General features: G+C 34.6%; 1 protein-coding gene across 1 annotated transcript in view; it reads right to left on the bottom strand.

Moving 5' to 3' along the window:
• Nucleotides 1-1,510: 1,510 nt before the first annotated feature.
• IMPACT (impact RWD domain protein) overlaps nucleotides 1,511-13,162 on the bottom strand; it is a 29,258-nt gene continuing 17,606 nt past the window's right edge. Inside the window, exons 5-11 of the mRNA XM_036741844.1 lie at nucleotides 12,123-12,208; nucleotides 9,458-9,580; nucleotides 8,508-8,605; nucleotides 7,301-7,374; nucleotides 5,809-5,899; nucleotides 4,484-4,618; nucleotides 1,511-2,301 (exon numbers count right to left, since the gene is read on the bottom strand). Of these exons, the coding sequence (XP_036597739.1) occupies nucleotides 2,227-2,301; nucleotides 4,484-4,618; nucleotides 5,809-5,899; nucleotides 7,301-7,374; nucleotides 8,508-8,605; nucleotides 9,458-9,580; nucleotides 12,123-12,208 (682 nt within the window). The 3' untranslated portion in view covers nucleotides 1,511-2,226. The remainder of the gene's footprint in view (nucleotides 2,302-4,483; nucleotides 4,619-5,808; nucleotides 5,900-7,300; nucleotides 7,375-8,507; nucleotides 8,606-9,457; nucleotides 9,581-12,122; nucleotides 12,209-13,162) is intronic.

Genomic DNA, 13,162 nt, shown 5'->3' with positions numbered 1-13,162 from the left:
AATCCGGCCTCAGACACATGCACTAGCTGTGTGACCTTGAGCAAGTCACTTAACCCCAATTCCTCTGACAAAAAAAAAGATTGATATTTATTCCTTTTATTCTGATGAGAAAAAAAAATGAAGCACTCATGTTCCCAGATGAATGGGCAACTGATTACGTATTTCTTAGACAAGCACTAAGGATGGACAATTAGCTGGGCCCAGAAGTAAAGTGGAAGAGGAAAGTGGGCTGGACTAAATTTGAGAAAATACAAAGTATTTTCAATGATATCTAGATGCTCTCTGACACACACAAAAAAATCAGTTTCAACATCTGTATTTACCCAGTAATGCTAGATGTTTCTGAATTTAAATTGCAAGTGATTCAAAGGACAAAGTACACAGTTTCTCCTTTGGCTACAGTGTGTTATCAAAAATGACTTGCATGTAGGAAGTGGTGTAAAAGACATCATCAAACACACTAATAACTAGAAAAGGAGGTCATCATGCACCAAAAGCAAGAGATAACAGCCCAAATGTTGCACTTGTTTAGTTGTTCAATCATTTCAATCCTGTCCGACTCTTCGTGACCCCATTTGGGGTTTTCTTGGCAAAGGTACTTAAGTTGTTTACCATTTCCTTCTCCAGTTCATTTTACAAATGAGAAACTGAGGCGAATATAGTTAAGTGACTTGCCCAGGGTCACACAGCTAGTGTCTGAGTCCAGATTTGAACTCAGGTCTTCCTGACTCTAGGCCCAGCACTCCATCCACTGACATACCTAACTGTCCTGCACTGCGGAACTAGCAACCATAAAAATATTAAAAAATCAAGAACAAAGTTTCTTAACCCTTTTTGTGTCATGAAACCCTCTGACTGTCTGGTGAAGCCTGTAGACCTTTCCTCAAAATAATTTTTTAAAATATATAAAATGCCTGGAATTGATTACCAAGGTAACTAGTTATACTGAAATAAAGATGTAACTTTTTCCCCTTCAAATTTTAGTGGACACCCAGAAATCTAGGAACCCCTTTTATAGAGAAAGTGTTCAGAGTATTAAGCTAGGAATTTACTGAATGAAATAAACAAGAATGGCACAGATGAAAAAGGCATGAATGGGTTGCCATCTGCCACATAGAAAGAACACCTATACTTATGGGATCACAAATTCAACAAAGCAGTGACTTTTCCTGTCAAAAAGATTTGTTCGTTTTCTACCCAAGACCTTGTCTAACCTCAATGTACGGAAGCTTAGTAAATTCTTAACTAACCATTGTATTTTGTATCCAGGCAGAGAAGAGGACAGTAAACTGAATGCCACTGATGGTAACTACAGATTACTTATGGGTACCGCAACAATTTCACCACTGTGGTTTTCTTCAGACTATCCCATACCTAGCCCATTCATTAGGGGCTATCTTCTGGGATACTCTAAATTCCATAATGAAAATCATAGAGAAGATAATTTTAGATTTTAAAAAGAAATAGAATGCTGCACTTTCATGTCCCATCAGGAAAAAAAAAAGGCCTGTTGATACTGCTTTTTTATTGCTTTACATTACTGGTACAAAAACCAAGATGTAGGTCCGAAAATGTCTTCTACGAATTTCAATAACACTGATTCTTTATCAAGTCACAGTTACGACATCCACATAATTCATTTTAAGTTAAACAAATGATTACCTCTAGTACTTTTCTACTGATAAATACTAACTGGATTTTCACTAAATGTACATGTACACTATTCAGAAATGCACACTCGAACTAAAGTGAGCTTTCTGAACTACAATTAAAAAACAAAAAGCAGCTCTCCTGGAGCTCATTCAAACTTTCTGTAAAGTATTATAAAATACAATATTCATTTAACTCAACAAGAATCCAGGTGACAAAACATCAAGTATTTAAACCCTCCAAAGATAGTTTCCGCCACATAGGAAAGGCACTTGACATGTAATTCAAAAGGACAGGTAATTCACTTGATACTTAGAGCAACTTCATCTTCCCAAAATTAGAAGCAGTGATGATTAGGTCTGATTAATTCTTCTGAATCATCCTCAGATACATATGAGTACACAAGTTGGGACAATCAAGAAATAAGTGAAAACCCTGGCTGGCATCCATGTCACGTTTCCTTAAAATCCTGGATTGAGTAGTCACAAAGCATGTCTTTCAAGGATCTTCTCTATAGAAAGTATTCCTGGATGATTAATTATATAATCAGAACAAAAGTATCTAAAAGCTAAATTTTCAAGTATAATGTTCACTTTTCTTCTTGTCTTTTCTTACTCTTTTGTTCTTTCCCAGCTGCTTGGATGATTCCTCCTGAAAAAGGCAAAAATCAATATAGTTTTCAACAAAGAAGACAGATCAAGGGCATAGTAAATATATTTTTTTCAGAATGCAAATGTGCTTAATTTTCTTCTATAATAAAAGGAAGATTCACAGGTAAAGTACATATAGGAAAAAAAAATAAACTGGCTCAAACATTTTTTCCATGATTGATTATTAAAGAGATAAAATGAAATAACCAAATTTCCTCCAGAATGTACAGTTTTACAAAAAAAACATAATATTAAAGGATCACAGAGGTAATCATGGTTAGGTTAAAACCAAAAAATTTTAATGAAAATCAATTATGAAGATGGTGGTGATGGTGACAACAGAGATAAAAATATAAAAACCCCACAAACTCCTCACACCTCCCTTTCAAGTAGAATGGTCACGAAAAGAATTATCACTGATTATCTACCACTGATAATCTTTCACAAGCATCTATAAGATCACATTTTTGCATTCTTTAAAATATTTAAAATACTCTAGTTATACTTCTGAGAGGATATTTTCTAGATTCCATAACATTTTCCAAGAAACAATACAACTTTTTGTTGATTAGCCTAATATATAACAAGCTGAATTAGGAATAGTAAGGTTTTCAGAACCATAGGAAAAAATATAGTAATAAGTGGTTAGTTAATTTGTTCAGTATGTACTAGTTAGGTTGTAAAATGGCATAGCTCCCATAAATAAGTCACATTGGCATGTTCAGATTAATAAGTTATTGCCAGGAGACATGAATTCTACAATAAAGTAGCGCATATTTGTGTAATGTCAGAAGGGTGTTGCATTCTGTTTTGAGGATAATCAGATAAACTTTAATTATGGGTTAGAGTTGTTCCTACTTTCTCTTCTCTGTTCTGGGTCAATAACCAGTTAAATGAGTAATTTATCAATATGACTATATGACAATATGACTATAGCATCAAAAGTTCCCCAGCAATCAAGGGGCTTTCTGTTTGGCTGAGAGTCAGCCTTGGATTGTAGAAGGGACCAAAAAGCTAGGGCCAGAGAAACAAGTAGGTCAAACCAAATTCAGCAGAGGGTGTTCTAGAAACAAAATTTTACTATTGTATGGAAACCACAAGTAAGATGAATCTTCCTAACCTAAAAATGATGATGAAGGCAAAGTTAAGCCTGAGGAATTATAGAGATCAAAAAACTTAAGATACTGTCTGGAGTGGTGATTAGTAGTTTTCTTTTACTTCTAAAAGTAATTTTTATGTACTTTTAATTATCTTATCCTGCTGAATTATTTCTGAATCTGTACATTCCCTTTTCTCTTGTACATCACCTTAGAAAATGCAATCTAGTGGTTTGGAATGTGTTATAACAGGAAATAGAAGATCAGTAGGGAGTATATCCAGCTGTAATTACAGCAGAAAAAGGTAGCTAAAGACCAGGTACAGCAGATCTCTGAACCCAGGGATTAAGAGGATTCAAGAGTTTGTGTTCCTTGGCCTTGAGGTAGGGGTCGGTAATCATTAAAAGGTTTAGCAAGCAGTGAACGCTGAAAGCCCTAGAGTTAGAGCCCTAAAGGTAAAGTCTTCTAGACCAATTCCAAGATGGGGAACAGGGATATACATCAGAAGTTGGCTGAAATCATCAGGGCCTGAGAACCACGGTTTCATCTTTTATATGTGGCAGAATCCCATTTGCTAGACCAGCGTGACCAGAAGGAAGGTAAACTTATGAAAGCAGAAAGGGATTATTTGTAGGAATACACCTAAGAAGTATCTTGGGCAGATGTAGTGCTATCCCATCCCTCCACACTAAAAGGCAAGTTGCTATAGGAAAAACAAAAAGAGCTTGTTCCAGAAAAAGGGTAGCGCCATGTGACATAATTAAATCCAGCTATTACCTGGTCCACTCCCTCAATGACCAATAAGAAAAATGAGACTCAAGGGGCACTGAATTGGTCCAGGTCACTCTTCTAGTTAATGGTAAAAATATAACACAGTAAGCTTTGCTCCTAGCCAAGGGCACTTTGCACTATATGACACCACTTTTGATTCTAGAACTTAAAGAAATTGTGACCACAAGGGGTCTCTCTGAGAACCATACAAAATGTGAAATACATGACTTAGAGGTCTCAATTTTCCGACTGTGCTTTTTTCAATTCTCACAGGACATGATAAGGTATCTTTAGATAGAATCAACAACAACTTACTGGTGAGCTTGTATAGTTCTCTTCCACTAGTATGTTTCTGGCACAGTTGTTGATGTGTTTAAAGCGATCTGGTCCAAGTAAAATGCCACCATACCAGCGTGATACCACCACCAAAACATTCCGTACATTCAAAATCTGTATTTTTCAAAATATTTAATGATTTATTGTTAGGATAGATCTGTGATTTCATCAGTGCAGGGCACTCCCAAGTGTAGAAACTACCTTTAACAATGCAAATTGAAAACTGTCCTTCAATCTATAGTTTTAAGAGAGCTGACTAAAGGCCCTGATCTAATAAATGACTTGCCTAGGGTCATACTGTTTGTGTATGTCCAAAATGTACTTTAAATTCATTCTTCTTGACTCTGGAGTTCCAGCTCACTATCCACTATGGCATGCTGCTTCTCAAGAATATATACATTTACATATACTGTTCATATAAAATGCAGCATGCCAGAAGTTAACTTCTGCAGACATAGCTGGGAGTGGAGAGATGATCAGACTAGCAATCAAAGAGACCTGCAGTCAGGATAAAGAGTCATGCGATTTTTAGGCTAGAAGGGATATTATTGGAGAGCATCTGGTCCAACCACCTCACTTTACAGACAATGAAAATGAGGCCCAGAAAGGTTAATTCAATTCAGTTCAAACAGACAAACACTTATTAAATTTATTAAATTCAAAAATTTTGTTCTATAAAACTATTTAAAAGGAAAAAGAACAGATTATCAGTCTTAAAAGAACAAAGGACAGCTACATCAAAAATGCTTTTAAAATGCTGAGTCTATATCTTTCTTCACAGTATATTCAGAAAACATATTAATATTCATTTTTTAACCATATAAATTTTTATAGCACATAAGAACTTTGATTTTTTCCAAGCTGATTATAAGACACATTTTCAAATAGTCAGAAAATGCCAACTTTTTTACTTCACTTAAGGTTCTGAACATAGAGTTCTATAACTTTTATATCTGAAACTGAGGAAATGAAAAACTTTAGGTTTTAAAAAGAGGAAGGAAGTGGCAGTAGAGTTGATAAATTGCCCACAGACCATCAGTTCCAGCTGTATGAAAGGATTTCAAAGCAATTCTGAGAATAACTTTTTGTCCTCTGCCCCTTAGAGTGGTAATCTATTCTTCCTCTTTCTATTTAGTCATAGGGAACAAAATTATAACTCAATCTAGGTAAAAAAAAACAACCAACCTCACTCTAAGGTTAGACTAGAGATGGAGTAGACTGATTTGCTTTTATCTAAATATACTTGTTCTAGTACTGAGAAAACTGAAAGTACAGTGCTTAGAAAGTGCTTCTCTCATTTCTACCTGCATAAGGTGAAGGAGACGTCCACCTGCTGCTGTTTCCCCATCATCTTCAGAGTCCTGCAAGAAAGTCTGCCTATCTTCACAATATATTCTGCAAACATACATACGACTGTTAAACTCTAGTGCCCCCAAATATCATTTTCAACAAGATTAAATAATTACTCTGCAATATTGGCTGAAGTTTCCAAGATTTCCAAATTAGTATGTTTGTAAATAATTCCACCAGGAGTCCATAAGTTGGATAACTTACTCCACACTGTTGCTTATAATTTAGCATATTTTTAGGGACAACTCCTCTGCTAAAGTACAACTATGATGCCTCACTGTGGCATGGAGAAATTCTTAGATTTTCAAGGTTATGCCCATGGAACACAAGCTGTCAGGTCCTGTTAAGATAGAAAGGTTTTGAGTACAAGATCATTCAAGGTCCAGATCCAATTTAAGGTCCAATTCAGAAAGGATCATCAGCTAAAAGTTGGCTTCACAAGTTTTCTTGCACAGACAACTCTTAAAGACTATCTGCTATAGCATCAAGGAGCTATGATATGCAGACACAGAAGGAATACCCACAATGATGAAATAATCAGAAGGCAGATGCTAAAAGGTACCTCCTTTAGGCTAATGAAGCTACTGTTACCTTCAAAGACATCAGATACCACTCCTGCCCCTTCCCTGCTTCTCTCAACCACATGTAACTTTAGAAAAGTCTTCTGAGAATACAGTTGATTAGAAGCAACAAATTAAAAGGAGAGAATTGGGTGTACTGATAGCAGCAAGAAGCGATAGCTGACAGTTCTACAATCAACCTAAAAAAGCAGCCACAACAACTTAAAAGCATACGGTGCCAGTCTAACACTGCTATGTAAAACTAGTTCTTGAAGTAGCGTGGCACAGTTGATAGTGCTGGACATGCTGAAGACTGGAGTTCAAACCTTGCCTCTGATACTTACTAGGTACATGACTGCTTAAACTCTGTGCACCTCGGGAAAATGTCTAAGACTACACAGTATAGATGGGTTCTGATATGGTGGCAGCTCCCACACAGATGAAATCACAGGTTTTTAATATTCTGATATTTATAGCTCATAATCATAATGAAGATATTAAATCATCAAAATGAGGTTAAAAGGTATTTGATAAGTTCAGCTTAAGGAGTCAAGGAAGTATGCAATGTGTTTAGAAAGATTTCCAACAAAAATTGTGTAAAACAAGCAAACCAGATATATGAGAGTAAACCTTCAGTAATACGGTAAACAAGTCTTCCAAGTGCCTCATTCCTTAAGAGCTACAGACAGATAAGATTTTTCTGCACTTAGTTTGTTCATTTGGGTTTTGATGACTGAAATAATGATTTGTTTGCAATTTCACTTACTTCAAATACAGATAATTCTTTTTCAGGTCTGTGGTAGTTTGTCTGGCTTTAAAAAAAAATGTCCTTAATGATCGACCCCCTTTCACCAATTATATGTGTTATATTCTGGTCATGACTCACCTGTACGCGTAGATATTGTGGGTGGCATTGGCTATTTTCTTATTTTCATATAATTTGGCAAGAACCATTTTTACCTTGAAAATAAAAACAATTATTTTTTTCCTCATACAAGAACAGTTATAAATACTACATAAAGAAATGAGGAAACAAATTCATCTTAAAGCATTTTACTATAGTCTGTCATACTAATAAAAGTATTCAAAGAGCCTCCAGGACTCATTAATTTTTAGTGGTAGTCTTTCATCATTTTGCCATTATTTTCCTACTAACTTAGATACTTTACTTGAGATTTCAACCAGTTGGATCTCACAGGACGTTAGATTAAAATATTCTCTATTCCATTTTTATTGGGTATGGAAAGAAGTTTAGTACTGTTGTCTGGAACAGAGCACTTGGGGTTGGGATCTTTGACTCCATCTATGAAGTCAAACCAAATGAAATCAACATATTTATTAGATACCTACAAGCGGAAAACACCACAGAGTACAAATTTTACTCGTAATAATATTACAATGGCTAGTATTTATATAGCACTTCACATAACAACCTTGGGAGTTGTTATTATCATTATTATCATTCCCCACTTTACAAATGAGGAAACCAAATAGATAGGTTAAATGACTTGCCCAGGGTCACCTAAGCTAAAAAGTATCTCTGGCCAGTTTTTAATTCAGGCCTTCCTGGATACGGCAATGAATCACATTCTACTAAGGCTTGAATGGGATTGTGATTTGCCTAAGTAGAAGCAATAGCTCAAGAGGAAAACACAGATTGCTTTGAAATATTAAACTCTACAGCCTACTATGTTATATGGCTTTTTAACAATACATAAAATGTTTTCCAAATTAGAAGACATTTAAGAGCAACGTGTAGATCAGGAGCCAAAGACAAACAAATCTAAATGATTAAGTTATCTTTGACTAGTAAATAAATATAAAAACATATGTGTATATGTATGTGCATGTGTGGGTGTGTATATGTGTGTGTGTGTGTGTATATATATATATATGTAATGTACACACATATATATACACACACATATATAGCATGAGTCAAAATAATCTTAGAGTAGGAAAAACGGATTAAAAATGTGCCACGTAATAGGAAAGCTATTAAATAAAAAGTAAAAATAAAAATAACAGTTAAATTTCATTTCAATTACTTTGGCATAAAAAAGGAAATATCCATTTTAATACTGTATCCTTACCTGCTTAAGGAAAACTACAGGAGCTAAATGTGCTTGAAAAGTGCTTCTTCGGTCAGTGATTGGAACTCCATGCTTGATTGGTGGTAGTTCTTCTACATCTATATGTTGAAAACATGGCTTCCTTTATCTTCTTTAACAAATAAGTACTTAGTTACACTTTCTAAGAATACTAGGGGGCTGTGGGGACCTTAATTAACAGTAAATTATTTTCAACCTCACTTTCCAAACTCTCCTCTTTCTTCAAGTCCCCATACAACACTTATCCTCCATACTGACAAAAGACTGACCTTTGTCTACCTCACTGAGAATGAGGCCATATGAAAATTCATATAAACTTGTCCATTTGTCAGTAGTTCTACTAATTTTTCCCAAATTATTCCTATCTATATTTTTAAATAAAAGCTTTTTCAGCTTTTTTTTTCGATAATAAGCCTTCTTCAGGCTTATTACAGAAACTATAGATTTTCAAACAAATTTTAAAATGTAACTTTGGAAACAGAGGCAAAAGTAGTAAATCACCATTAAATGAGTTGTTAAATTGAAATAAGAACTTAAGACAAAAATGGATGAGACTACAAAAATATTACTTGTAATGAATGATGTAAAACCAGCCTGCCAAGTTAAGAATAATGCAGTTTCTAAAAATGCTTTAACTCTGAGATTCTCAGACTTCTGGAGTTTTGATAGTATCCTGCTCCACTTTTTTTTTTTTAACTTCATAATCCTTCTCACTCCTTCAAAGTGCTACTGAGCTTCAGTTTCCTAATCTGTAAAAATGGAAATAACAACAGTACCTACTTTTCAAAAATGCTATAAAGTTCAAATGAAATAATGTATATTAAGTATTTTATAAAACATTAAATCACTATATAAATGTCAGTTATGATGATAGTGATAATGATGTAATGGATCTACTTTCCAAATAAACTAAATATTCAATGATAATATACCTGATTGGCTTTCAGTGATAACAAAATCCAGGGCTTCAATTGTATTTTTTGACTGATAATCAATAAGATAATTATCTTCACAGTCAACATCTTCTTCTTCAGTTGTCTTATTTATGTCTGGACCTACGTGGATATATATAAGACATTAAAATTCTTAATTTCCTATAATTAGTCATTAAATTTGCATAACAGGCTTAGCCTAAACTATACTAAGTGGGTGGCCCAATACATGAAAATCAGCAAGAGCTATCCAGGCTCCTCTACTCATAAATTATTCCTCTTATCCCGCAAAATAACTGCTGTATTTTCCAACAAAATCTCCAAAATAAGCTTATCAGAGAAAATAATCTTTTTCCAAATGAAATCCAAATAAATTTTTAAAATATCAAGGAAACATGGACAGATAACAGTAAACTTTTACTCAAAGAACTGTGCTAATGAAGAAGAATTTAGATGAAAGCCTTATGGAACTGTAAAAATATTTTAAGACAACTAATATAAGATTAAGGCAACTCCAAAAGGATGCTATTTCTGCAATTTTTAGATTTTATTGCTGTGTTTTTATAACTAACCCCCACTGCTTTAAAAAAATTGTTATATAGCACAATTTTAACGATTAAATTTAAATTAATCTTTTTTATGTTTAGAGCTTTCAGTCACTCGCTAAGCTAAGAAGAGACGTTTTAGAAAATTAGGGGTGGAAATTTTGAAAGAGTATGAAAAAAAGTCAAAAGTAATATTCACATCAATAGAACATCCTTAAGTTAATCATACTTTTTTAAAAAAAAATACTGAAAATATGTGTACCTATAGCTATGATGTGAACACTTATTAGCACAAATGGCTGAAATACTTAAAATAATTACCTCATCTTTTTTTTCTTTTTGTAGCACATAAATATCACGCTAAGGCTGGCTCTCTGTTACTGATTTTCTGTGGAATTTACATTTGAACTGTTACTTACATAATTACTCATTACAACTAAACACAATTCTACCAACTGCTATAAGATTGTGAATTTCATTACAAAATCATATTAAATAATTTTCTAGTTTACCTGAGGCTACTCTGATCAGCAGAAAAAAAGAGTGGAAAAGTGGTTCTAGTTATGGCATTTAAAATTGCCAGTGTTAAAACATATTAAAGACTCAAATACAGTACTCCATAAAATATATTTGTAATGTCAATTATATTACTTGAAATTGATCACTATAGTTTTCCAAAGTTCCTTTTCTAGAAATGGGAAACTGATTTGAGGTGATATAACATCATAGATCTAGAGATGAAAGGGATCTCAAAGGCCACCTAGTTTAACCCCCTTACGCTACTGATGAGGAAACTGTAGTTAAATGACTTGCCTAAAGTCAGGTAGTTTGTGGCAAAGGTGGGATTTGAACCCAGGGCCTCTGACCCCATGGCCAGCATATTCTTTTCACTGTACCAGGATGAGTTCAGTATTTCCAAAAGCATGGTCCTTGGAGTTCTATAGTTCCTGGAGAGCTAAATAGTGCTTTTCTTAAAAATAAAAAAAATCTAATGGTAGTTTTATGGGATTCCAACAAATACAATGTGATGATTACTTTTATGGCAGCTTTGTTCCTGATCAAGAGCAAGCTATAGAGAAAGCTGACCAATGCGAAGAGGGTGAGGTGAGAAAGAGAAGCACTGAGAATAACATTATTTATATAGTACTTTCAAGTCTATAAGCACTGGGAATAAGAATATTTCTATAATGCTTTCAGTTTACAAAATGCTTCACATACATAATCTTATTTAAGCTTTCCAAGAACCTTCTGAGGTAGATATCATGTGATTTGCCCAGTGTCACAAAGCTAGTAGGTACCTAAGGCAGAATTGGAAGTCACATCTCCCTGACTTCAAGGGCAGGGCTTCATCCATTATGCTATTCTGCAGCTTATCAGCTGGAACAGTGGCAAGGCTATAGCAGTTTAGTACAGTCACATGCAAGGTGGGGGCTTGGGGATTCTGAGGATCCCACCCTTCCTTGCCCTGAGATCTTAGACTGGGAAGACCTTCCCCTCTGCCCCACCCCCATTCCCCTTTCAGTAATTACTATTTTTAGCTTCCATCAATATTTTTCAACCCCCAAATTTTCCAAACCCAAATTATTTTAAGCAACCCTGCTAGAGAGTCTGTTCTTTCATGTAATAGATGAGTCCAAAAAATCATGTTCAAGTATTCTGCTAGATTGAGGAAAATCTAACAGGCTCAAATTATCAATCAACAGAGATAAGGTATATAAAGCAAACCTTAAAATGCTACACCAAAGTCAGTTTTGCTGTTTTCATTAGTAGTCAAAAGATACACATCTTGTATCTTGTTATAAACTTTACAAGTTCTGTAAAGTGCCTTTTACATCGATGAAATATGAAACTGTATGAGGCTAGAAATAATCATGAGACACACACGCAACCGTGTGCACGAGCGTGTGAGAGAGTGTGTGTGTGTGTGTGTGTGTGTGTGTGTGTGTGTCTGTGAAGTAGCAAAGGACATGGCACAAGCAGATGAGCTTCCCAAAAGAAACCTCTCTCATAAATTCTTAAGTTGGGAATTCAGACACTCATCTGTCTGTGTTTGGAGGCCTATGTGAATTTTTAGTCACTATTACATTAAAAACAAACTGAAGTCAGATTTTAAATCCTACCTGATTCTGATAGCTGAGATTTTTCTACTAGAATTTCCCGAATTTTCTCCACCCACAAATAAAGAATGCTTTCACCAATGTTCTGTCTGAAAGAAAAAATCCAAAACAAAAAAATAAGCCAATTATTTCAAAATATTTCCTTCCCATATTCAAGAAAATTATTTGGGCACATCTAATTGTAACAGTCTGTAAGTGTTTTGCAATCTATAATAACAAGACTTACATATAATGGCTTATGTGGGTGTTATGTAATCTCTGCTTTAGAAATAAACATATAGGGAGGGGAGGGAGGTGGAGAAAATTTAAAACTTATGGAAGTGAATGTTGAAAATTAAAAATATTACAGAACTGGATAAAATAACAACAAAATTCATCTGGAAGTACAAAAAGTCCAGAATATCAGGGAATTAATGAAAAGAAATGCTAGGGAAGGTGGCCTAGCCATATACGATATCAAACTGTACTATAAAGCAGAACTCATCAAAACTACCTGGTACTGGCTAAGAAACAGAGTGGTGGATCAGTGGAATAGGTTAGGTATACAAGATGCAGTAGTCAACGACTATAGCAATCTATCTTTGATAAACCCAAAGAATCCAGCTTCTGGGCTAAGAATTCACTATTTCACAAAAACTGCTGGGAAAATTGGAAAATGGTAAGGCAGAAACTGGGCACAGACCAATATCTTACACCATATACCAAAATAAAGTCAAAATGGGTTCATGATTTAGAAAGAAAGGCTGATATTATAAGCAATTTGGGAGAGGAGGGAATAGTTTACCTATTGGATCTATGGGAAAGGGAAGAATTCATCACCCAACAAGTGATAGAGAGCATTACAAAATGCAAAACGGATAACTTTGATTATATTAAACTGAAAAGGTTTTGTATAAACAAAGACAATGCCACAAAGATTAGGAAGGAAGCAGAAAATTGGGAGAACAGCTTTACAACCAGTATCTCTGATAAAGGCCTCATATCTAAAATATACAGGGAACTGAGCCAAATTTATAGGAATAAAAGCCATTCCCCAATTGAGA

The sequence above is a fragment of the Trichosurus vulpecula genome, chromosome 1, assembly GCF_011100635.1.
Source record: "Trichosurus vulpecula isolate mTriVul1 chromosome 1, mTriVul1.pri, whole genome shotgun sequence".
In the NCBI taxonomy this organism is placed as follows: Eukaryota; Metazoa; Chordata; class Mammalia; order Diprotodontia; family Phalangeridae; genus Trichosurus; species Trichosurus vulpecula.
This window is presented reverse-complemented; position numbering and strand designations above follow the sequence as displayed.